General features: G+C 30.5%; 1 protein-coding gene across 1 annotated transcript; it reads right to left on the bottom strand.

Moving 5' to 3' along the window:
• Positions 1–1,263: 1,263 nt before the first annotated feature.
• gogo (thrombospondin-1 like protein golden goal) lies at positions 1,264–27,243 on the bottom strand. The gene is given in 36 exon segments (XM_018539802.1): positions 1,264–1,616; positions 1,883–2,035; positions 2,251–2,422; positions 2,578–2,788; positions 3,091–3,200; positions 4,250–4,294; positions 4,468–4,613; positions 5,677–5,862; positions 6,192–6,344; positions 6,407–6,584; positions 6,934–7,150; positions 7,493–7,602; positions 7,671–7,712; positions 8,035–8,199; positions 10,241–10,590; positions 11,026–11,178; positions 11,249–11,426; positions 12,110–12,323; positions 12,977–13,086; positions 13,173–13,214; positions 13,499–13,650; positions 17,002–18,355; positions 18,707–18,839; positions 18,954–19,133; positions 19,367–19,538; positions 19,803–20,021; positions 20,144–20,399; positions 20,714–20,959; positions 21,030–21,160; positions 21,832–22,180; positions 22,894–23,043; positions 23,134–23,355; positions 23,763–23,967; positions 24,513–24,782; positions 26,570–26,740; positions 27,233–27,243. Coding segments are annotated over 36 exon segments (7,509 nt in total).

The raw sequence follows: 27,243 nt of genomic DNA, 5'->3' as shown, positions 1-27,243 counted from the left end.
TTACATAATGGAGATTCCTTTTTACTTGCGCATTTTGAAGATTTTTCTGGGGCAGAAATCATAATGTACATATAGTGTAACGAAATGTTGATCGCTGCAAAATCGAAAAATTCAGCGAGATCATATTGAAAGTTTAAATATATACATAACTATCATTTGAAAATGACTCATTTGAATATTTAACTTTTATGGCATAACCACAGTATAACCATACCCAGTAGCGACACTTTAAATGTATCGGCGCTGCGATTAAAACGTATGCACGGAAATATAACACAAGAACAAGAACCTTCTAATCCCTTTTCATGTCTTCTCATTACTTCTTATTTCTTTTATTTTGTAATATACGTGCAATATCGGGTATTAGATTATTTGTGTCTTCATATGTACGTATAAATATAATTTAAAAAATATTTTAATAAATATGCAACATTCTCAATTTGAGTGATAAATCTGAAGAAAATACATTAATATCAGGTAAGCATTTTAATAATGATTATATCACTCTTTTCTAGTAAAATAACGATCAATTTATTATTATTATTAATTTCAAGAAACGAAAGTCACACGAAGAACGGGGTGCTTTCCAGCTACGACACAAGTAGACCCAGTGTAACATAGTGAATCATTACATCCTTATTGTTTGCCTATGTTAAACAAGGATGAACCGATTCTCTGTGTTACACAGTGTCTGATTCCGTCCTTGCTGGAAATCACCACCCCGTCATGAAACTGTAAATTGAGGTTGCCTGTAATACGTGTACTCTGGATGCATCCATATTGTTAAATGTACAAATTCACACATGCGTACTGAAATTTGGTCAAGGTCAAACCGACTAGTGTCGCTACTGGGTATGGTTATACCGTGGCATAACGCCATAAAAGTTAAATATTTTTTCGGGTAGTTATTTTCATTCTACTTCTATTTCCTGATTTCTCTATTTATTATGATATATGTAAATTATGTTACATAAATTTAGTTAATTGGCATTGTTGTTGACAAGCAAAACTGATGTTAGTATAAGTGTCTAAGGCAAACTTGTTTTACAAAATAAAGGTATTTATAAGAAGAAAATAGAAAACTATCATTGATATCAGAATCCAGTCTATCCGTACATCCAATATATTTTATACACATAAACTTACATATATTTTTTTTAATTTATCTTGTTATATAATCGTATCACTTGACAACAGATACATATCTTTAGCAATGTCATTTAAAATAAATCTACATCATATGTTAGAGAGAGAATTAATGTGTTATGTGGTATAGTACGTAGGGAAACATATGCTCAACAGTACAATATAAGCGAGAAACACGCTTAGGAACGCTAACCATCCTATGAGCACTATAATATATTTCCATGGTGATCTTTTGCAATTTGATTGCACGAGGTCGGTATTATCGTCCACATCTGCTTCTATCTTGGCAGTCACGGCTGGATCTAGAATGCTAATTAAAAGAATCTGTCCAACTCGGCTGCGCAAAATGGATGTCGTGACGGTTGAGATCCACATGGGTGGCTCGGTAGTCAATTCTTGCAGATGCCGCAAGATACTGGTGATAATGAGAGTGAACGTTGCTATCCCAAGAGAGCTCTCATAAAAGAAGACTAAGATAAGGAACATTTGAGATTGTTTTCCTTCCTTCCCCTCTTATTTCTTTCTTATTACACGTAATGAAATTAGAAAAAAATATCTATAAAGCTATAACGGTCATGCCAGACGTTTACAAATTAAATACATAATTGGGTAAATTAATTTTACAGAAATTAATATATTGAAATATTAGGTGCAAGATGTTGAGAATTGTAGATTTAAGATGAATGATATTATAAATAGCAATTTTTTAAGTTATTGTCTTATTAAATATACTTACGCATTTTGGGAACGTTAAAGCCTGTCTTTGGTATTTCCCAATGCATGCCTTGTATACATAATAAATGACAAATAAAATTGAGATTAGCAATCACCATTCGCTCGAAGGATTTCGGTTCTAACCACAGTGTCATCAGAGTCATCACCATTAGTACTGTGAACATTATGTGAAACTCAATTTAAATATTAAAATTAATAGAAAAAGCAATTAAAATTAATTTACTTGTTGAAAATTAAGTTATTGTCTATTAATACGTGTATATGAAATTTAAATTATTAAATATTGTTTTTACAAAATGTTATCGCTGGTTTTCGCATATACATTGGATAAATAAAGATAGTTTGTAAAGTAAAACACACTATACGTACCTATAGCAGGTGATAAAAATACAATGCGTATTATATCCGAATGACTTCTCAGAATAAAGTGAAAAGAAAGCATTTTGATGACCGAATCCGAATTGTACTTGTATCTATTTTCCCATTTTGATATATAAATTTTCTCTAAATTCCACTCGCTGTGCTTTACTTCTATATTTGACTGTATAATTATTCAATTAGCAGATTGAAGATTAAAAGTAGATATTGTAAAAATATTACTAAAAGATTTAAATGTTTCATGCACTTAATATACAAGGTATTGCTTGCAAGGTATAATAAAAATAAATTTGTTTTCATGGAAAAAGAAAAAATTACCAAATTCTGGTTGGAAATGAGTTCGATCTCATCACCAGAATGTGACCACGATCCAAATTGTATAGTGCAATTCAAGATATTGTATGGCCACCATGTTAGATCTGTGAAACAACTCGAGGTATACTTTGCTGCCACAAACCATCTAACTGTTCCTTGTCTCGAGACCCAACATTTTGAAAGTCCATCATTCAGTGAGCTTTCTCCAAATTGTCTAAACGTATAAATAATTTTATAAATTCTGCTTAAATCTAATATTAAACATTCCACAATTTAAATGCAGAAGTTAGGAAACATCAAGATATTTTCTAAGGTAATTCAAGGGAAAATGCCACACTTTTAAGACTTAATTTGTAACTTCTTTATAATGTTATTAAATTAATCTATGAAAAAATATTGTATTCTAGAAACCTTTTTTTATTTATGCAAATTAACGAATTAAACTTTTGATATTCCGTATTATTGGAAAAATTGATATGTCAATTAATAAGAGAATATAGTATACCCATTGCTTACCCGTTATGCATCAAAACATCAGGTATCCAAATTTGATAACCTGTTACGGATATCCATTTGATGTTGTCGTATTGTGCAGGATCCCATGTCAAATGTGAATCATTCCATATCTGTCCAATTAAAGTATTTAATATCAAGCTTAAACTTACGTTTAGAAATTTATAAAATAAATGTTAATTATTCATATATATATATATTTTTTTTTTTTTAAATAAAGCAAACTAAAAGACTTCTCCCAACGAATAAGATTTAAACTTATAAAAATATATATAAAGATTGGGGAGCCAAGCAAGATATTTCTGCTAATAATATTTACATTTAATAATGCTAATACTTATTATTAAAAAACAAAACTTACGTACGTTTCGACCATATCACCATCAGTGTAATAAAATTAATTAAAATAACTTACTTATGTATAAATTCCTGATACAAAGATTATATTATGAATCTTACATTTCCGACGCAAATAGATGTCATGTAGGTCAAATTATGACGGTGTTGATTCCGTAAAATTAAGATATATTATAGCATATAAACGGATAAACATTTTTCCGCAGTGGATTTCAGTTACATGTCGATAATTCGATTTACAGTTTTTTTTTTTAATAAAAACCAAAATATTGGGAGTACAAATTAGTTCGGTCCGTTTTCCAAAAGATGATCGCCTCCAAAGACGAGTCATTTTTTCGAGATGGAATTCGAAAATTGCCTGAGAGATGGGAAAAAGTAATAGCCGCAGCGATGGACAATACTTTAATTAAACGAATGTAAAGTGTTCCCAAGAACAGGCAAATACTTTAATTAATCTGTTCATTCATTTTGTTTTGAAATAAATGCATTTCTGAACACAAAAAACGGACCGAACTAATTTGTACACTTAATATAATCTAAATAATTTGAAATGGTTCTCATGATTTAGCGTTAAAAATTCGTAAAAATATCGACAGACGCATCTGCTTTGGTTGATAATTATAACGGCAATGATATGTTATCATAATTATTAAAATAAAAATGCAAAAATTATTCATCAATTAAACATCTGAATAATCGACAGATATATTGCCAACTTTTTTTTCTTAAACTTATTTTTAAATACTTTTATACGGATATACTATTATATATTATATAATATTTACATGCAATTATGTAGACTAACCATTGACATCCACGTATGCAACACAAAGAGTCCACTTTCATGAGTCTAAAAAATAAATTATAATTTTAAATTCGATTTTCTGATTTTGTCTTATCTAAATTAAAACTTTTTTGTCTATTTAAAATCATAAAAGAAATATTGATACTTCGCGTTTTTTAATATTTGGCATTGACGGATATTATCATTACCAATATGTTATTATTATCATTATTACTTACGTATTCAAAGAAGGATGGCTTCAGATAGAAATTCACACGCGTAACGTTATTATTATGCTGGACCGGTCTTACATCGGCATCATATTCGCATAGAAGATGTCTTTTCAATTGCACCATGGGCGATACGTTTTTAGATTTACAACTGTCTTCCGCTATCACATCAGTACATGCAATGAGACTGAACAGGAAGACGGAAAAGAAACCGCTTCTACCCATCTCGAATATCTATACGACGAATGAATCTACAATAATGACTGAATCGCTTAGCATTATGTGAGAGCAGAACTGCCGATAATCATACGCCCAGTGAAACGTAAAACTGCAGAACATGAAGACACCGCCCCCTTAGAAACAAGCTCTTATCAACAATAGGAATAATTTCATTTTTTTTTAACAATAAACGACAAATAATTTTCTGGATGAAAGCAACATTATATTAATTGTATCAATTTTTTGTTATTTTTTTTTTATTTATTTCCTTCACTTTGAACTTGATACTAGAAGATGTAGCATGTATACATATATAATATTTGTTTCATAATTATGATAATTTTAATAATTACAATTACAATTATTACAATTGTAATAATAATATTTGAATGTATGATAAATAGAAAATTTTCAAGCAGATAAGAATAATTAATAAAAACAATTTAATTATTCAAAAAATCAAATTTAAAACCAGCTTATTTTTATATTAATAATGTTTATTGACCATTTTATTGATTCTTTAATATAGTATTTTTAACAAATGTTATATACATTATTTATTTTAAATAACACTTTTTTCCAGACTTTTTAAAATATACTTACAGTTATAATTAATAATTACAAATGTAAATTATTAAATATTATAAATTATATAAGTTAGTCGTATAAAAAATATGATAAACGAGAGTTAACATAGAGGGAATTAATAAATAAATACTATTTTAATTAAAAATAATGCAAACAATTATTTATTTTAATTATTTACAAAAGAGTAAACACAACAAATTGTTTAAAAGGACATTGAACATGACAGAAAATATTTTGATAATGCCATGAATTAATTCGTAGCTTTTGAAGGTACAAGAGTGATTATGATGATAACATAAATGAGGATTACACAGAAGAATGACAACCACTCAATAATAGCAGCGAAATGTCTCCAGGATTCTTTCTTCATTTCGATCTTTGGAGAATCTGAATTGTCTTCAGTCACTATACCTCCATCTGTTATCTTGGATTCCTCGTTTAGGACCAGGAATCGTCCAACTCTGTTTCTCAAAATGAATATTGTCGTAGAAGATATACAACTTGGTATTTCCATACTCATGTTTTGCAGTTTACGTAACAATGCTGTCAGAATTAACGTAAAAGTGGCTAATATCAAGGAATCACGGTATAATAACACTGCAGAGTAAACAAAAAAATATAACTTGTTATTTATAACTTAAATTATGATAATTTTAATCATATGATTCTAAAATTACATAATTCTAATTTATATATTTTATCATATTTTATATAATATATTTTTTTTTCTTTTTTCTTATAATATCTATTTTATTTTTCATTATATTAAATAATATTTATACAATATTTAATGGATATTAAAAAAACGTTGCTGGTACAAAAAGATTTTATCATTAACGTTACGAAACTTAAATATCTCTTCCAAGTTCAAGATATATTTTTTATTTATAATTATGATAGTCTTTATGTGTGGTTTTGATACTCACTTATATTAGGAGGATTAACGCCATTGAATGGCACCATCCAGTACAAATCGAATATGCAGATAAGGTGACAAATAAAATTTATACTCGCCATTGCTGTTCGTTCAACCGATCTTGAATCCAACCAGAGCACCGTTAAGGTGAGGAATATCAAAGCTAAAAAAGTATTTATGATTTAAATTTTCCATGCAAATTTACTTTTGCAAGCAATTGCTTACCGATAGCTGGCGTAATGTAAGCTCCATAATTTACGCTATGGTGTCGAGTTAGTAAAAATGTGTAATCAATTCTAGGAAAAGTATCGTTCGAACAACATTCATACTTTTTAACGATTTTTTCTGCGCTTAAAAGTTTCAAGTCCCACTCTGTATTATTTTCGTAACCGTTCATGTCAACCTGTAAAATAAATGTAGAGATATAAATATTGTTTATACTATAAAATAATAAAAGATATATATTTACTTATATAGTTAAAATAAAAAATAAATAAGTAATAAAGAATAAAGGCAAAAATTGCACACGGAATTATCAAAATTCAATTTTAAATTTAAACGGAAAGTAATAAATAATTTAATAATTGTAATTTTTACTAGTAGTTTCATAATAATGTATTAGTACGAAATGTCACAAAATTAATTTTACAGTACATAATTTGTAATACGTCAAAGATAATATTTGAAGAAAAATATATATAAAAAAAAAATTGATCATTGCAAGTATATAACATACTGAATAATTTACGTACACCATCTCCGTCTAGATGAACATCCATTTCTTCTCCCGTATGTGACCATGAGCCAAGTGTGATGAGACATGTGTGTTGGTCATAAGGCCAATAAGTATAATCGGGATCACATTTTGACATAATTTTTAGAGGCGGCACGCAAATGACAGAACCATTATTAAAGATCAAACATTCCGTATCAAAAATTGTCTCGTAATGGTTATTCGTCATATCGCCACTAAAAGTACGCGAAAAATGATCGAAATACTCTATATATATTGGACTTATATCATATAACTGAATGCTAATATTAAAATAAGAATTAAACCGTTTATCTTAAAGTAAATAATTTATCTTAAAAAATAGAAAAATTTTAAAGTCAAATTTTAAGTTAGATACGAATGTTTCTAATTTAAAAGAGGTACATAAATTAAATCTTTATGTATTATTTTCTTTATAGCTGATCAGATCTCTACAAATGTTTCCTTCATTCATCAATTCTTCTTTTGACAATATTTTACATTTTGCTTCAATTTTATTAATATTAGTGATGAATAATTATCATACAAAGTTAACTTACGAATTGTAGACATTAATATCAGGCATCCAAAGATAGTAGGGCTGCACGTGGGTATAAGTAAGTCCATTATAATTACTAGGTGTCCAAGTTAAAAATGTATCCGTCCAAAACTGTTAATTAAATAACTTATTAAAATTTACAGAAATATAATATATTAAAGAAAATATTCTAGACTTACAAACGACATCCAGCTATGAAGTGTCAATACACCATCCTCAGTCTATAAATAAAATTAATTAATTTTTCTTATAGTATAGTTATATATTATTTGTTAATTGTTTAATAAAAATAAGAAATTATACACACACAATAACAAAAATTTATGTTTCAATATAAAACATGTTTTATATAAAGAAATAAAAGCTATACGACAAGATTGTTAAAATATGATATGATAATTTAAATAATAAGAAATTCCTACTAAATATATGGTTATAATATATCATGCTGTCTCAAAATATTATATTATGATATATGACATGCGCTTAGCACATTATTTATTTACAATTATGTAATAATATAATCTATAGTAATACACTTACGAATTCCATCATTTTTGGCATTAGCCTGAGAGTTATATTGCTAACTATTTTATGATGATTTGGACGGACAGTGCTATCATAATCACAAAACAGATCCTTTTTAAGACGCAACAGCGGCGTTGTATTTTCCAATTTTTTGCACCCTCGTGTTACAACATCTTCTGTCTCCTTTATCCTAAGAGCTAAAAAAATATAGAAATTTACATTAACCTTTAATTATTATTACCAAATCAAATTATTTTAATTTATATTACTTTTCGTTTTTGTGTGTGAGTGTTTTTGAATGCTCTTTTACAATAATATAAAGATTATTTTTAAATAATATATAATATATCATAGAACACTTGACTGACAAATTACTGAATGTATACTGTGAAAAAAATTTACTAAATTTTAATAAATATTTTTTTGAATAGTCTTAGCGAAATATTTAATAAATATAAACACATATTTATTAGATACAAGAATTATTAGTTTGATTCAACTATATATCATTTCATTTATCTAAATATCTATTTATCATAAGTAAATATTTCGCTTGAACTATTCAAAGAAATATTTATTAAAATTTAATAAGTATTTTTTCAACGCGCGTAGAAAAATGTACGTAATAATAATTGTTTTAGTAAAGATTATTTAACGTACCAAATTGACCATGCCAAAGGATTACGAAAATCCCGAACACTTGAAGTATTCTCATCTTGATCGGAACGAGCCAACGGCTCTGATATAACTAATTCTCTTCGTTGTAGTAGCGTTCAATCAGACGCCTCATGAAATTTGAAACTACTGATATATTAGACGCCCCCAAAAATATAATCAATACTTGAGTGTTACATAATAATTAATAAATAAAGACAGTTTTGTGAACATAATTAATAATAATTTAATTAATTCAGATCAAAGTTCTTACGAATTTTATGAGAAGAAGTTACGAGACATATATGACGATAATTAACGCAATATTAACAGATATCAGTATACAAATAACGCGATTCATATTCTCATACAAGTAATGCAGTTTATGTAATTAAAAATGATTTAATTAGTTTCTCGTTTTCATGTATCCTTCATTATAAGCGCATAAAAATCGAACATGTTTGCTAACAATAGTAATAATAGAAATAATGTCTTTTTTCTTATTAATTTGTGACTTATTCGAGAAAGATTTTACAAATATTGTATTTTATAATACAGATATCATAAATTATAAAAGGTTCATCTCTTCTATCTATTCTAAATTTGTTTTGCAACAGTAACAAACTAACATAAGTTCAATTATTATTCTTAAAAATGAATTGATTGTAATAAATAATTTTGTATATTGTATATATCTTTCCTGTCATGGATACAACCCTAAAGTGGGAGGGCTTAGTACTCCAAGGAGATATACACGTAAATAAGTATTCTTCCAAAGTATTAAAAATTCTTTTGATCTATTTAAATTATGTCTGTAACTAAATTTTTACATATTTAGCAAAAATTATTCTCTTCGTGTTAAAATCTAATAACGAGGACGCTAATGTACCCTCGTTGCTGATTTAATTGAAAATGAACGAACCGCAATCGCGCGCGCTCGGTTCGTCGTGTCATTCAAATAATTATTAGTCCGCGCGCGATTGTATTATCCGTGAATGTATCATCAATGAGCGTATTATCCACGAGTGTTTTTCGCGAGTGTACTATGCGAGAAAATGATAACCCAGTTCTAAGAGGAGGAGGTCTGGGAGAGACATCGTGCTCAGGTGATGTCTTTGCGGTAAATATTATTTTTTCTAATGTAAGATTCATTTTTTTTTTGTTTATTCTTGAATTGTTTTATTTTACAATGATTTAAAGATAACGATATTAGAAAAATGAAGAATTATTTTAAATTATTTTTAAAAAGGTAATTTCATATATTAGACATCTAGATGCATATATGCATCAATTTAATACGAACGGGTATATAGCATTCTATACATCCGATACTTTAAAATGGATAAGTTTATGAACATATTAAGATATACTTAATTATTATTGGGAATAAATAAAAATTAAGCAAATAAACAAAAATTATTCGACGTAATAATCATCATTATAAATTTAAATTTTTGTGGATAAAAAATAATTAAGATAATTATATAAGATATTACACGCAACAAAATGACACATTTGAAGATATAGCGAATATTATGAAGAATATTCTAATAATATTATTTATCACAGATTAATCCGCAGGTATTAAAATAATCAAGATAATTATATAAGTAAGAATCACACAGAAAAAAGATAACCAGTCAATAATAGCAGCAAAATATTTCCAAGACGATTCCTTTACGTTTATTTCAGATTCTGTAGCATCTGAGCTTCCTTCAGTCTCTATATCTCTGTCTGCCATCTTGGACATGTCGTTTTTAAGAATTAGAAAATGTCCAACCTTGTTACTTAAAACAAATGTTGTAGTGAATAGAATCCAATTTGGTATTTGAGTGCTCATATCTTCTAGTTTGCGTAACACCGCCGTCAGTATCATCGCAAATGTCGCCAACGCCAAGGATTCGCGATAAAATAACACTACAAAATAAAACATAAAATATATGAATTTGTTAATAATTTACGTATTTATTACATAAAATTTGTTATATAATTAAACTCTGTCTTTTAGATCGGTTTTAATGTATTAATATTTATTGTTCGACATTTACGATGTATTGTCAATTTTTGAATATAATTTTAATTTTAGCTGACATATATAATCGTATATTTTATATTTTTTCAGTAAATTAAAGAAAAATATTTTAAATTATAGTAATAATAACATAACTATAATACTTTTTAAGTAATCCATTACTCTCTGAGTGCTCAATTAATCAGAAAATGTATTAAAAATTATTCGGATTCTAATTAATTTAACATCGTTATAAAAACAGCTTGTTGAAATTATAAATTAGGAAATATTTGTTGGATATTCTATAATTTAATAATGTTATTTAAGATTTTGGTACTTACATATATGGGGGGTATTAACACGATTAAATGGTAGAATCCAAAACAAAAAGTATATACAAAGCAAATGACAAATAAAATTCACACTTGCCACCGCCATTCGTTCAACCGATTTTAAGTCGAGGCAGAGCACTATTACAGTGAGTAACATTAAAGCTGGAAAGAAACGTATCATGTTTAGTATTAATTATTTCCTGCGCTTCGACTTTTGCGAGTAATTACTCACCGATAGCAGGTACAACAACAGTTAAATGATATTTCCCGTGATGGCGCGTCAATAAGAAGTTATAATTGATTCTTGGGAAGGTATCGTTCGGACAGCACTTAAATTTTTTTACTTCCCTCATTGAACTTATAAAATTGAAATCCCACTTTGTATCATTCGTGAAGTCGCTCATAGAAATCTGTAAAGAACATCATGTTTTTACAAAAAAAATATTTGCAATCATTAAATGTAATTAAATATTCTATTTTTTTTTTAAATAAAATATAGTAATGTTTTGTACGTAGATAAGTATTGTACAAAGGACATAGATATAATACTAAAAACCTGGTTATAGAGATATCTCTTTTAATATTATAGATGTGTTAACTTGATTTTTGCAATGCGTAGTTTCTTCATAATGTTATTAAATTAATATTCACATACAAAGAGAGAGAAAGTATTTACTTGGAAGAGATAGAAATTAACAATCAATTAATGTAATGATAGCGATGATGATTAATGTAATGTAATGATAACCTAAAATTGCTGTTCGGAATTAGTGTTTAAACTATATAGATCCCTATATATGTATCATATGTACTATTAGTCGAGCTGGATCTTAGTTTTCAAAGACTACATACGTAATATATAAATTCACACGAAATTATAATAGCACCTAAGATCCAGCTCGACCGTTAAAGGCAATTTCTCATTGGTTGTGTTTCTCACATTTACGGTCTTATAAGATTTAGTATTTAAATATTGTACTATTAGTGTACGCGAACAGATATATGAAAAGGAGGCGCCTACACGTTGATGACAGCATGGTACTTGAAGAAAAAATAATTAGGGAATTAAATGATTTTTAACTAAAGCACATACCCCATTTCCATCTATTAGCAAATCGACTTCTTCCCCTGTATGCATCCACAAAAGAAACGTGACGCGACATTGATGTTTATCGTAAGGCCAGTAAGTATAATCGGGATTGCATTTGGAAATATATTTTACTGCGGGCACGCAACTGATAGAGCCCGAGTTGAAGAGCAAGCATTCTGTTACAGGTAATTTATATTCGTCACTCGACATGTCACCGCTAAAACAATCGAAAAAACTGATTAAAGATTTTAAAATGTATATAATAAAATTAAATGCCCATCGATGTAGTTGGATCGTAAGTGCTTGTATAATTTTGTGTGAATTTATATACGTATGTATAATAGTTATTTAAACTGCGCACCGAAATAATTTTTCGGTCTTGAAACGCAAATTTTATACTAAACTATCGCAGTAATATCACTTGTAATATTTGTTATATATTGATAATATTAATTATATTTTTCGTAATAAGGATTACGTTATTTACGGATTTTAATATTATTCAACGTTATTAAAATTGTTTTAAAATACGTCAGAGCAATGAATTTAATTCATAATATTACTGCAATATTTTAGTTAAGTTTACGTTTCAAGACCAAAAAATCATTTCGACCCGCAGTTTAAAGGTCTGATGCATACGTAGTACGTAAATTCACACAGAATTATACAAGTATTTAAAATCCTACTAGATCATTAAAGGTATTTATTTCCATTAGTTGTGTTCTTACATTTACGGTCCTATGAAACGTTTAATGACAGAATATTTCTGTATTACCTTATTCTTTGCTTATCAAGAGAAAGAAAATTAAGAGAATTATCAAAATTTATCTTAAAATAGGAAGGACGATTAATTTTGCAATGTCAATTTACGAATCATTGACGTATAGATGGGGATTCCAGATCCGCCAACTTTGTACATGAATAAAACTAATCCCGTCATAATCGCTCGGTGTCCAATTAAGTTGTAAGTCCGTCCAAGACTGTGAAATATTGTATTAAGATATCAAATATTTTATTGTGTTAAAACAAGGATGTAAATATAATGTCAAAAAAATGATATTCTTACAAGTGACATCCAGCTATGCAAAGATAGTTTATCTTCTCCTTCCTGTAAATAAAATTATTTAATAATTTGTATACATCGCAATATATTAAATAACTACCATATATTAAGGAAAAATTAATTTTTTATCAAAATTTATGTTTTAAGTGACAATAGTAAAGCTTTTTTTGTTAAAAAAATATCAAGAAATAAAAATTAAAAGTTTATAAAGATTCTATAAAATATATATTTGAAGGATAATATTTAGCTTATTATAATTTTTATTCCATTTTTTAAATTAATTTATTAATTTATGTATTGTAATATTTTCATAAACTCTGTATACTTACAAAATTTATTAACTTCGGCATTAAGTGCATTGTGACTTTAGTTGTTCTAGGATAATTCGGCTGAACAGTTCCATCATAATCACAAAAGAGATAATTTGTAAGACGCATTAATGGCGAAGACTGTTCCAATTTCTTACATTTCCATGTATCCACTAAATTCTCATTGATTGCCGATAAAGCAAAAACGTCTATGAAAACATTAGAGATAAAATAATTTATAATTGATATAAATATAACAAGAAATATTTAAATTAAATAAAATTATTTAATTTAAATGTTATTTTCTATTAAAATGATTTATGTGAAACGAGAGAGAAATAGAATTTTAATATTAAAATTATTTTAAAAATATTAAATACGTAACTAAACATTGTTTAACTCAAAAATACGTAATTGTGCAAATACATAGTTCTAACTTAATTTAATTTATTGTCTTACGTACAAGATAGATCGTAATTGATGCAGAGGATACCGAGGAATCCGAACACGTCGAGTACTTTCATGTTGACTGTTTCAAATCAACGACTCAGATTCAACTAATTTTGTTCATTATAGTACCAGATTAATTATCGGACAGTTAATGAAATTTGACGCTATTGATATGCCGAACGCCCCCAAGGTATGGACGTCGATTTAGAAGATTTATAACTAGTCAAGCAAAGATTGGTACAATATAAGATTCAAATTTCTAATTCTTTAAGATTTTTTTTGTAAATTGTGTTAATTAATAAAAATATTTCAAACTAATAAGTGCCATAAAATATATGCGGAGATATTTTAAAATGATATAATGACAATATATTATATGACAAGATAATAAATTTTCTGATTTTATGAAATTTACTTACCTTTAATACCGATATAAGTTTTTCCTATGATTATACGATTGATGATAATTTGATGAAGACTATATTACAAGAAAATAAAACTTAATAGTGATCTTTTCGATTTTTGTTCATTCATGATTTTGTATCATTTTTATTTAGACTTTCCAGTAGTTTCACTAGTTTACTTTAATTCTGAAAAAGAATTTTTGGTTCCGTTTAATCAAAACGTGTGAATTTAAATTTGTAAGAAATATTATTTGTATATATGTAAGTAACCATCATTTTTAATGTTTCTTTTACTTAACTGGCTCTGAGCCCTTTTATTTTCCAAACTATTTCGTTTAATCAATTCGGAGATTTTTATATGATTAATAATTTGGTCACTCCTACATCTCCTTAATGATTATTAAATATTAATATTATAATAAATCTTATATAATCGTCATGTGAAAAACACAGTCAATATGAAACAATATTTTTTAACGATCTAATATAGTTGGATCTTAGAATGCTTGTATATAATTTCGTATCAATTTATATTGTATAAAAGATTTGATATAAGTAAAAACTGGAGCCAAAAATTAAATTCTTATCAATATTCTGAAAAAAAGTATTATCATAGTAATTTTAATTCTTCTTTAAAAATATTTTTATTGAAGGTCTTTCTATTTTAATCTGAGTATCAACAGCTTTAATTATTTTCTCCCTTATCTTTCCCAGATAACCTTCTGTATCTCCTTTTTCTTGTCATTTCACTCTCGGATTTCCTTCAAAGAGACCCCTTACCCACTCCTGACTCGTTTTCATTCCCGTTAGATCTTTCTCGCCACAGATTCTTCACTTCTCCGAAACCTTTTTCACTCCTCGTTCATCATATCGACGATTAGTTCGATTAAGCAGTTATAGCCCCTTCTTGCTCCCTTGATCATAGAATAATAGTCTTCATTTTTGGGTATCCCTTTTCGGTCCTTATTTTCGCACTTGTCCCTCTCCAATTATCTACCCTTATACGCCTCACCCCTCCCCCTCTTTTCTATTAGTTGACCCAAATACTTAGAGATAAACACATACTAGCGTAAAATTTTGTAATACACAAAGAAAAACACACAAAATTAAGATTATTAGAATATATATACATGCATATATAAACTCATATACATACATATATATCATTTTTGTAATGTACAGTTCTGATACTATTTACTCGAACTTCATGTATAAATAGACACTTTAAATATGAACTTATATTAAAGAGAGTAACTTGAATTTGACCTCCCCGCATTTCCAACCATTCTCCAAAGATCGCACTGGATCTCTATCCCAGGCTAGAAAGATTAAGTTCGTTGGCCTAAATTAAAAGGATCAATGGGTGCACGGCTCGGAATAGAGTTATAGTGAGCCATATGGTACACTGACCTAGTTCCAAGCCCTTTAAAAGATAAGTGCGTAACTGTTTCTTGGGTCGCACCGCAGAACGACGACCCCAAGAGAGTATAGTGTTACATTCTTCTAAAGCCTCCTCCTTATCTCATAAATTTCCTACGAAATAACGAATCCTGAGGCTTGGGTGTAACAGTTGTAACTATTCAACTTTAGTAGCAGTAACTTTAAAAAGCTAAAATGCTGTAGTTAATCTTATTCTTCCTATAAAGTTTGTGCAACTTTTATGTAGTAGTTGCCGTAACCATTGAACTTTAGTAACAGTAATTTTAAAAATAGTAAATTGTAACCTTTTTAGTTGAATCAACTATAAGTATAGAATTATTATTGGATTAATTATAATAGTTAATTATAATAGTTCTCCTAACCATGTATAGTATTAGTTCTACATGCAAGACTTGTATACTTGTCTCCTTTATATTATAGTTTTCGTGACAGTGAAGCTTTCTTTCAGTGCACAAAAGTCAAGCAAGGAATAAAAGTATGGTTTGGGATGGGTGTTTAGATTAAATAAATACAAGATAATTATATACAAGATAATAAATAGCGAAATATATCAATGGCGAGATATTCGAGAGTTACGAATTTTCGAAATAATTACATGTCGGTGCAATGGACGGAGCATATTTACATACTTCGTACAAAATATTCTACATATTTACAAAAATAGCGATTACAGCAATTATATTCGCTTTTCTGTTTTCTCTTGCGTTAGAAAAATTATGTATGTATATATAGAGTCGGGAATATACTGTAATTAAAACTTTAATTCAGTTCTATAATTTTTTAAATCGTTGAATTATAATTGTTTGCAGAGTTACCTATAATTTTTCATGATTGAAAGCTGCAGCAAAGCGTAATATTACGTCACTCCGCTGCATGAAAAAGCAGAAAGAAGATAGTAGAAAATGTTAAGACATATGTATAAATATATTCATGCAATCGCTAATATAATACAATGAACGATTTTGTTAAAGTATCTAAAAATTTAGTTAGATAGAAGTTTGAAAATAATTTTGTTGGAATAATTTTTGTAATTTATTTTGATAATCTAACGAAATTATTTTCAAATTGTCACATCTAACTAAATTTTTTAATATTTTAGCAGAACTTTTCCTTCCATGTGCCAAAACGTGTCTCAACAAATTCTCTCAAAATGTTACTACATTGATATAACATTTTCAGCCTTATAATAGTAATAATTTTTATTGCGCTCCCATATGTAGCAATTACAACATAAATTTCACAAATTCGCTCTGTTATCGATATACTCGTCGTCATCGTCTGCGAACTTGATGCCGTCCTCGTTCTCACGGATCAGATCGTAAAAGGAGTCGCGCGATTCCGTCTTAATGTCGCTCTCGACTCCGTAATCAGGGCTCTGAATCTCCTTCTTGGACAAACTGATGTTTAAGTTGTCCGTCGTTAATCTCCGTGCTGTCGCTGGTGAATTCAGCCGCGGTCCTGAGAACTCAATCATCGGAATATTAGTACAATCCGAGAGTTTATTGGTCTCACGTGGTTGCGTAAACTGCGTGAAGTCTCGGTACTTGCACGGACCGCTCGTCACGTTCAGATTTGTCGTCAGGATGATGTCTGATGTGGGATCGTCCTTGGCACTCTGAAGAGCTTTGTCCTTGCCATCTACTACCTGAGCCTTCGAACTCATCGATTTGCTAGACAATTTGGACGTGTTTTCATTTTTTAAGCAGCGATTCTTTTTGTCGTTCTGAGAAACATCTTTTGTCTTTTGATTCACGTAAGACTTTGAGGTACCATGATGAGGAACCGCATCTTCGGGATACCTCTTGAAAGTTTGCTTTAATTTCTCCGATTTATCGTCTGACTTGGCCACAACGCTATCGGCAATATTTACATAGCTATCCTGCCGACCGCTTTTCAAAGCGTTCTGTTCCTGGGAGAGATCAGATTTAATGCCGTAAAGGTGATTGGGAATGTTGCATTGTGTCCTATCAATTGCAAGCTGACTGCATAGAGACTCCTCGCTGACCCGAGTCCTCGAGTCCTCCAGGATCCGGTGGATCGGAAGCAGGCGTTCGTTCAGCCTGGAAGTTCTGCTTTCGCTGATGCTATCCTCGGACAGAACGCTACCGCCTGACGATGAGTCGTTTTTCGACGACGACGAGGACGTCGAGTCCTGGCGTTGCTGCTCGAGACTCGGTCGAGTTTCCTCGACGCTAGACGCGATCTGATGTCGCATACGTCGATACTCGGTCGGGGTCAGGGTCGCGCCCTCGGTGCTCTCCGACAGTCGATACAACGCCGAACTCGTCGTGCCTTGAAAACAATCCGGACGATCCGCAGACGGACTTTGAGAATCCTCAGACATCGACAACGGGGGTATCCATAGGAGAAAAGCTGGATCCATACCTAAGTACGAGCCCGGCGCGGCGCCCGCGTTCGCAACGTTGTAATCGTAATAGTCGAGCTCCATATCCGTCTCCGGATTTGTCAGGCTGAACTCCGAACCCGGTCCTTGTAACAGTCGCTCGCGATTTCGACGATCCTTCGTCTCTTTACCGCTGCGGAGTGTGGATGTGTTCGATAACGGACTGCTCGTTGACGAATCCTAATAACATTTTTTTTATCTTAAAATTAACTAACTTTCTGGCAGTAACGTAAAATGTTGAATTAAAATTATTGTAAATTTACCTTTTCCTTAAATTTTCTGTGAATAACAATAGAGGATTTGTTTGATATGGCACATTTAAATAATTATTTTAGATATTTCATTATACATATATATAGGTCTCTTTATGATGTCAATTTATTTGTCTTAATTTAATTAAAGTTAGGCATATTAATAAAACATTGCTGCGTTATCAAAATTAAAAGGTTGAGAAGAAAATTTGTTTCGTTTCTTGCTATAATTTTTACTTTTTTGTGTGATTTTTAAAATAAAATATACATAATTCTTCACCTTAGACTGCAAAGAATTAGACGTGTAACGATGAAGTCTTGCAATATGCGGGCTACTCGCTGTGCTTTGACATCTTATCGTGTTGTCCGATGTTGACTTGTTGGCAGAACTAACAGATCCGAGAGTTCGTAATCTGCAATGTGAATAATGCATAAATTATTTTGAACTGTTCACTCGATTACATATTGAGAGATTATATTGATTGACATGGATACCATATAACATTTCAAGAATTATATATACTTACTTGATTGGTTGAGCATACTTTATTTCCGGCTGACCAATTGCCATAATAGCCGACACCGTCGCCGGTGGTTCATCTACGTGCAATTTATTCGGTATTACGCTTCTTTCTGTACTGCTTTCTTCGTTATCTCGAAACTTCAAGGTAGTCGAGCTAGTCGGTAAACTGGTTTCGTCTTCGTACCTGTTACACCAAAAATTAATAAACTGCAGAACGCTGATACATAGGTCGCGATAAAACATTCAATGGATCGATAGCTCTTTCGTAGAATGAATAAAGCAAAATCGTGTAATTTTCAGAGTATAAGATTAAAATATCTAAATATACGATTGAATTAAAGATTAAAAATCAAAATATACGTATACACATCAAGTTATTAATATTAAATATTATATAAGCAATAAATTGTTACTTACTCCGCCAAAGTTTCCGAACTATCGTAACCGTCCTCCACCGCACAAGGTGTTATTTTACGTTTCGACAGTCTTGGTGTGCACTTCTTTGGTAATCCCACTAGAGATGCAACTTCCGAAATTAACGTCGTAGAAGACATCGATTTCGCTCGGCCTGCCATCATATTGCTACATCCTAAATAATTTATCAATTTTAAACACACATTTAAAAAATTTTTTTATATGTCCTTATTTAATATGTATTAATTACTTTATTATTAAAATTAATAGGTCTTTTAATATCAATATTAATATAATTTTATAATAATATTAATATTCATAGTTTCACAATTGGTTTTATTTTATAAAATAATAACTTGCTATTGATATTAAATTTTTAATATTAATAATGAATAGAACAAGTAGATAGTTAATCTTACGCAAAATGTCGAGTACTTACCGGAATGCTCACTCAAGGTATCTAAGTCCTCCGCAATATGGTACTTTCTATATTTTAGTGCAAATTGCAGTACTAGAAAAATAGATATAAAGAATATGAGTATCAAAAAGGATGCTGTCGCTAGGTGTGCAGGTCCCCAAAAGATCCATTGCTCAACAGTGAGAGTAGAATTCGTTTCCGAAGGGAGTGAAACCGACGTCTTGTTCTCATATAGTTTTTCTTTAAAAAAAATGAATCATATAAATTACATTTAATAATTGCATTTAATAATATATCTGTTACTATAGATATTTAAAAAAATGTTAAGATTTTGTTTTATTTTGCATAGTTATGACGCTTACGAAACATGCTCGCGTGTCCCAAAAAACCACCCACGCAGGAATCCCCCGAAGCAGTGTGCTCATCGCTAAAAAACTCGAGCAACAAGCTTTGACCCGAGGAGAATATGGTTCCTGTTGTGGATGCGCCCTTGTCAAACGCGATATCCGTCAAGAGTTCCGCGCTCAGCGAATCACCATCGCGAGCGCGAAAATATTGCCCTGGGCAGGGAAACTGCGTTTGATCCAAATGCAGTCGAATTATGTAATCCGATTTTGCCTGTGGATAAATTGGAATCAATTATTATACGGGAAGCGTGGTTTTACTGAAACGTTTAAAAATGTAGTTACATATATACAGATTTGAAATAATTTTTTCATCATTAGTATCTTACAAAAAAAACCGTCGGAACTGACCCTCATCGATTGTCAATAATGCGAGTTCTGGATTTTAAGAAGCTATTGCATGTCCATCTAAATTTTTTAATACTTTAACAAAGTTATTCTTTCGCGATTAATAATTTTTTTCTTTGAGCGAGTATAAAATTATTTAAATTGCGAAAAATAATGTATCTTCACGCCTGCGAGATTTACCTGTAGGAGCCAGAAGGAACGACCGGGACAAGCTTGCGTATTTGCCGCCAATATCTTATTCAAGGCTTTATCTCCGAAATTGATAATACAACCACACCGACACTGTACGCCGACCTGAGCCGTGACTTCCGGTCTTGCGGCCGCTAATGTCGTTCCGTGTCGGCACTCCCATCCCTCGGTGTTCCACGCCTCTTGGAAATCGATCCTGCCGGTACCACCACAGGATTCCGTCTCGACCGCTCTTCCCTATTTTGAACAAAGCGTCACTATTTGGGTTTGATTGCCATGCATTTTGCATCGCACTGTTAAAACTCACCTGACAGAATTTCGCTCCGTATTTCGGGGGTGGCGTGTCGCAAAATCGATATCGATTACGAACGCCACCCACACAGGAGCTGCTGCAAGGGCTCCACGCACTCCAAGGACCCCAACCAGCCGCGTCGTTTTCTACGTTAATAATTGAAATGAGAAGGGAGGAAAATTTGTATGGGGTGTCCTAAAAGTCAAGCACTTTGTAATAACTCAAAATTACTTAAAAAGTGTGAATTTAAGTAGCACTGCTTGATTGCAATCGATATTATTTGTCAAGAAGTTTAATTTCTTAAAATTGTTTTAAAAAAAACTAATAATTAAATAATTGAAATAAATGAACGGTCTATATCGAGCTATATGGATTTAATATTATTCTTAAATTTTATAATAAAATGAGAACATAAAACAAAAAACTAACTAAAGTGTCGTACGTTTCGGAACCCACAGATCCTTCAACGATTACTGAACAGAATCAAAAGATAACTCAAATGAAAGCTTGCCAAAGTATAATAATGAAGCATAATAATATCATTAACAATACATTAAGTTAAATTAACTTATCTCTTAATTAAATTATCATTAACAATATAATTATACGTTAAATTAACTGTTTTGTTTAAAGTTCAATTTTACTTCTCTAAAAACAATCACATTTTATCTGTTTTGACCTCAATCAAATGGTGAGCAATCGCGAGGCTTGTGAAAGGATAAAATCTACATGTAGCGATCTCTCGAAGTGAGTTACGAGGCGGTAAATCTATCGGGAGTGGAGGCACCCGGCTTTTAAGCGTTTGCGTGTCACTCACCCAGCAGCGGGAAGGTCGGTATACATGCGAGCTTCACTTCCGCCATCGCGCCAGTAATTGCCTGGCTCACGTAAACGAAGCAGTACTCGATGAACTTTTCGGTGAAGAGATCGCAGTCGAAATTCAGCGAATGCTTGCCCGGCGCCGCCTTCAATTCCGCCACGTAGTGTAAGGCGGACGGCGGCGCCAAAGAACTCACATCCGCCCGAAGACGGCCGTAGACGCGCACGCGATCACCCTGAAGACGACACGTAGGATATTGAAAGAGAACCGATATGCCTGCTGTTCCCTCGCAGGGATAGATCGATCTCGCGTGGACGTTGAAGCTAAACTCGGTGGACCATTCCACCTGCAAATGTAAAAGGAATGCAACATATGTATATAATTAATTCAAATGCATGTATGTACTTATATTAAACAAGCAGTTTATATAAATAAAATAATTATTTTAATTTATGCATACATATTTACAGGATTGAATAGTAACCAGTTAAATTTTAAATGCACTTTTCAATCTTTAACTTAATTTAATTACACTGGTTCAACTTTAATTTATTAATATCTTTAAATTAAATTTCTTTATCTTTTTTAATGCCAATATTTTTTTATAAGATTTTATACATGAGAGGATTAGTTTAGAAGAAGCTGATGATTTTGTGATTAGAGACCCGATAATAAAAGTCACAGTAGCCTACAGTATTAACGTTTCGATTGGATCGTTTTTGGGTTTTGTTAATTTCCGCTTATATATCTGAATCATATTAATTTTCAATCAATCAATGGCGCTACAGCTCAAGTTCGGGCCTCCCGAAGCCTTTGCCTAAATAAGAAACCTTTGTTCCTTCAACATTTACCTTAATTTTATTAATTTTGTAAGCCATTAACTTTAACTGAATTTAATTTTAAAAAAAACATCAACTCTCCCAACCCTGCAGTAAATTATATTTATGACACAATAAGCACATGATACTGCGCACGTTAATCCTGCGATGTTCTTCTACTTCAATTAATATTACTTTACATTACTATGCTCCAATGATTTAAATAGGGAAATTTAATTACCTTAATGTACGCGCTGGTCGTTGGTGCGGATGGATTGACTTCCGAGGCCTTTAATCTAAGCGCATAATTTCCGGCCAGTCCAAAAAATTCACATTTCAATTTGACGATCTTTGGCGAGGTGAAGCCATTTATTTCTTCGTAATAGAGCACCTAGGCAAGTTCGAGGAACGTAAGAGATTGGATTTCGCAACGTTCTCGCGCGTTTTATATGACACTCCCTTTACTAAATATAACGCTTACTTGCATGCGACCGTTGTTCTGTGGATCGCAGGCGGCCGCGGTTGTACCGCAATATATGAGTTGCAAAATATAAGCTGCCACAGGAACACCGTTGGCAGGTACACACGAGATTCCATTGTACTTTATAGTAGCTATTACGGACTTGTTAGGATATGTACCAAAGTGTTGGGATTCCAAAAGCAGAGAAGGGGTTGGCCACTTTACGTCTAAGGCACTGCTCATCTAGATGCGTTTTACATTCCAGTTAGATAGCACTACTTTTTCGAATGGAATATTAATATTATAAATGCAACGTTCATTGAAATTCTTTTGTGTCCCCGAAAAAGTACATGAAGCGAAATCTCAAAGAAAATAATTTTACTTTTTTTATCGATGTGTCTAGAACTTTATTTTGATTCATTTTAATTAATTTTATTGGTTTTGCAATCTCTTTAATTTCTGCTACAGAAAGTTTTTATAATATATTTTTATAACGTAACTGCTAAAAATAATCAATATTTTTAAAAATATGTAACAGATCATGCAATTATTGTTAAAATTATTATAATTGTATATATATTTAATTAATTAATGTTTCTGATAAGATATTGCAATACATGCAATTTTGATAATAAAAATAGTACATCTACCTCAATTTCAGGCAGCCCAGCAATGGCAGTGTTATGTCTGGCAGCCACGGTTGAGAACTTGTACTGAAGTCGTAGTGTATAAATTCCGCCACGCGAGAAGACACCACAAGGTATTATCACAGAAATATTCTCACCCTTATGCGGCAAGATATCCAGAGGGAAATCACCAATCAATTCCGATGTGAGGCCATCGACGTACAATATTCTAAAATTAATACGCGAATCGAAGTGCGATATAAATACAATTGTTCATTTACGATATCATGTCGATAATAATAAATTAATTTCACTACTTTCTGGAATTCGACATAGGAATAATAAGTTTATTATTGTCTATTTATAATTAACCACTTATTTATATCAGAATAAAATAAAATATTTGTGAAAATAATTACATTAGTAGAATAATTAGATTGATGAAAAATAAATTAAATAATAAAAAAATCCTATATTTTTAAAACGGATCTTGTTGCTTAATGATATTCATGTGCAAATTAGAAAATACTTTTTTAGTACTCTGCACGCCAATTCGTTTACCGGAATTGAAAATACAATCATAAACTAAAATTGGAAATATTTATGATTTTACAACTACATAAATGGTTTTACAACTACAGACGTTCTTAATTATCTTCTATGATTATTTCACTTTAATGTTTGCTTATTTAAGGATGCATGAAAACAGCTGAATATTTTAGAGTGCTGCGACAACGTGCATGTTTGTTAAGTTTTATGACTTTTATACTATACCTAAGCACGAGTGGTTCGTGACCCGCGTTAACTTCGTCTCTTTTTGGATCGATTGTTTCTTTCTCGTCTCTCCTTACGCTATTTGTACCGTTCGTGGACATGATATTTGTGGATATCGTAGAGGATTCCGTTTCTGCCGAATCCAAAATAAAAACGGTTACGTCGCCGGACAAAGCCGTGTGGGACGGAGGAGCGACGACTTTTAATAGTATCGGCTCCTTCGCGTCTGTCATCGATCTCGTTATACCTAAAACCAGTAAACACGAATGTCTATTCAATCTTACGTTATATATGAAGTTGTGCAAAGCAACTTTACGTCAAATATCTTTTTTAATATTATAAATAAAGACGCTATGTAATCAAATAATTATTTTCAAACAATTCGATAATAATCTAACTATACAAATGCAAGCTTATTATTAGCATTATTCATCGATTAGAGCTGAATTTTTAAAAATTAACTCTAACTGTAACTGATAAAAACTATGAATACGTAATGTCTAACGAATAATATTTACCTTTAAATGGACCTTGTAAATTTTTAAACTAGTTTTGAATATACCTATTCAACAAAATTAAAAGGATCATCTGTTCCACTTTGCAAAAATAGACAAACTTTAAGATAGAATAACTTCGTCTAAAATGATTATATCAAGATTAAAAAAAAGAAACATTTTGCAGCTTGAAATCTCTACTTTTCAGATCAGTAATTTAAAAAAACGGTCTTATAATGTTTTATGCCGTTATACAAACATCTCAATACAATAATTTTAGTCGAAATTATTCTAACTTGAAGTTTGCCTATTTTTGCAAAATAGAACTGGTGATTCTTTAATTTTGTTGAGTAGTGTATTATTTTAATTTAAAAAAAATTAATCTTCCTTTGCTCGTTTATTAGCCGTTACTTGATTGCGTTTTACTAACTTAGCTTTCTTATCTTGATATAATTTTTAATAACTACCTTAATATATACATATATATAATATGATATAAAATAATATATAGCCTCGATCATGTCATTTATTCTTATAGTAGAATCTTGCGATATTCTTATAGTAGAATTTCTTTACATTTATGCGAAAATTAAAATCTGTATTATTAATACCGCATCTCAGAAGAAGGATGATTAATAATCCCAGTGATGACCATTCGAATGTCCAATTCATGTCCGGCTCTTCATTGATGACTGCCAGGGCCTAACCGAGATATTTCGGTGCCCCGGAAAATATAACAAATCTGCGTATCTATTCTGTTAACGATAATAAAATACGCTTAAATTAGAGTTTGACTGTTAAATAAAGTAGACTAATATTATCGGTATAAATAAGTTAAAGCAAAGGAGAGCAAACTAAAGATTACGTTCAAAGAAAGTAAACTGCATAGTAACCCAGATTACGAATACGTCGGAATAATAAATGTTCCTATAAAGCTCCTGGAAAGCTCCTTTAATCCAATGATAACTATCGAACATGCGATTGAGGCATTAAGTTCTTAAAAAATTTCTATTTATAGCAATAATTTAAATTAAACGTCAAGATACTATAATATAATAACTGCATTTTTAATTCTATTTTCAATATTTTTGGCTTGGTACTAAAAAATTTACAAAAACCTAATAACTTATACTACTGAAAATACTCTTTTCTTAAATATTATAATTTTTAATTCTTTTAATAATAATATTATTTTTATTTTGAGTATAATAAATGTAAGCATACTAATATAAGTAAATCTTTCTATGAAATTATCTTTTAAATATAATATAATTTATATGTATATTTAAAACTTTTACTTATTGATTTTGACTTTATGATATTAATTAAGAAATAAAATTAACTTAAATATAAAATGAACATTCAATGATTAAAAAATTAGATAATTTTCAGTCTAAATTTTTGCTAAATTCGTCTATCTTTAATTATCTCATTTTTATAATCGATATGTATTAATGCAAGGTTCAATTTATTTGCTTTATAAATGCAAATAAGTTAAGGCTGGTAGTAGCATAAATTTGCTTTGGGCCAACGATCAAAGTCATGTGCGGCTGATGTGCGTGCGTTTTGCATCCCCGCTTCTAAAAATCTGCAGCCCTGTATAATTGCACGTGTTAAACCCTTAGGGCAACCCCGCGTCTCGGAGGGAAATCGAAATCGGGCATCGTCCTTTCGCGTCGGTATCGATCGGCTGTGTCCCTTGCGTGCACCGTTTCAGAAAACGCACATACGCGTCTGTGTACAATACCGACCGCATTAAGAGATACAAGATGTTTCGTGTTTTTAACATGATATTTGCAAAACTAATAGTTAGAGAGATTGCGCAATTAACATTTACAAGCTTAATGAATTGCATATTTAATATAGAATTCTATTTTTACCGCGCATTTCAAATAATAATAAATGATTGCCATAATTTTGTTATGCTACAATAAACTCTTGCATTTTTTATATTGCATATTGAATAGTTCATTAAACAATTTTTATTATAGATAGTATTTTGTATAAATAGAACTTACGGAAAAGTTTATTTTCCATAAATTTATTTGATAGAAAGTAATATTTAGATTAATTAATAATCTTATAAGTTATTATAATAACTTTTAAAACATTTTTATTTTTATATTTAACACTTAGCTAACTATAAAACTAACTTTATATACTACAAAATGTGTGATGATCGAATAAATTGCTTTCTAATATCGCCTATATCCACAAAATATTTACGTATCGGGCAT

This window comes from Cyphomyrmex costatus, unplaced genomic scaffold (genome assembly GCF_001594065.2).
Source record: "Cyphomyrmex costatus isolate MS0001 unplaced genomic scaffold, Ccosl1.0 scaffold223, whole genome shotgun sequence".
Classification (NCBI taxonomy): Eukaryota; Metazoa; Arthropoda; class Insecta; order Hymenoptera; family Formicidae; genus Cyphomyrmex; species Cyphomyrmex costatus.
Note: the sequence above shows the minus strand (reverse complement) of the source record. Positions and strands in the feature narration are given on the sequence as shown.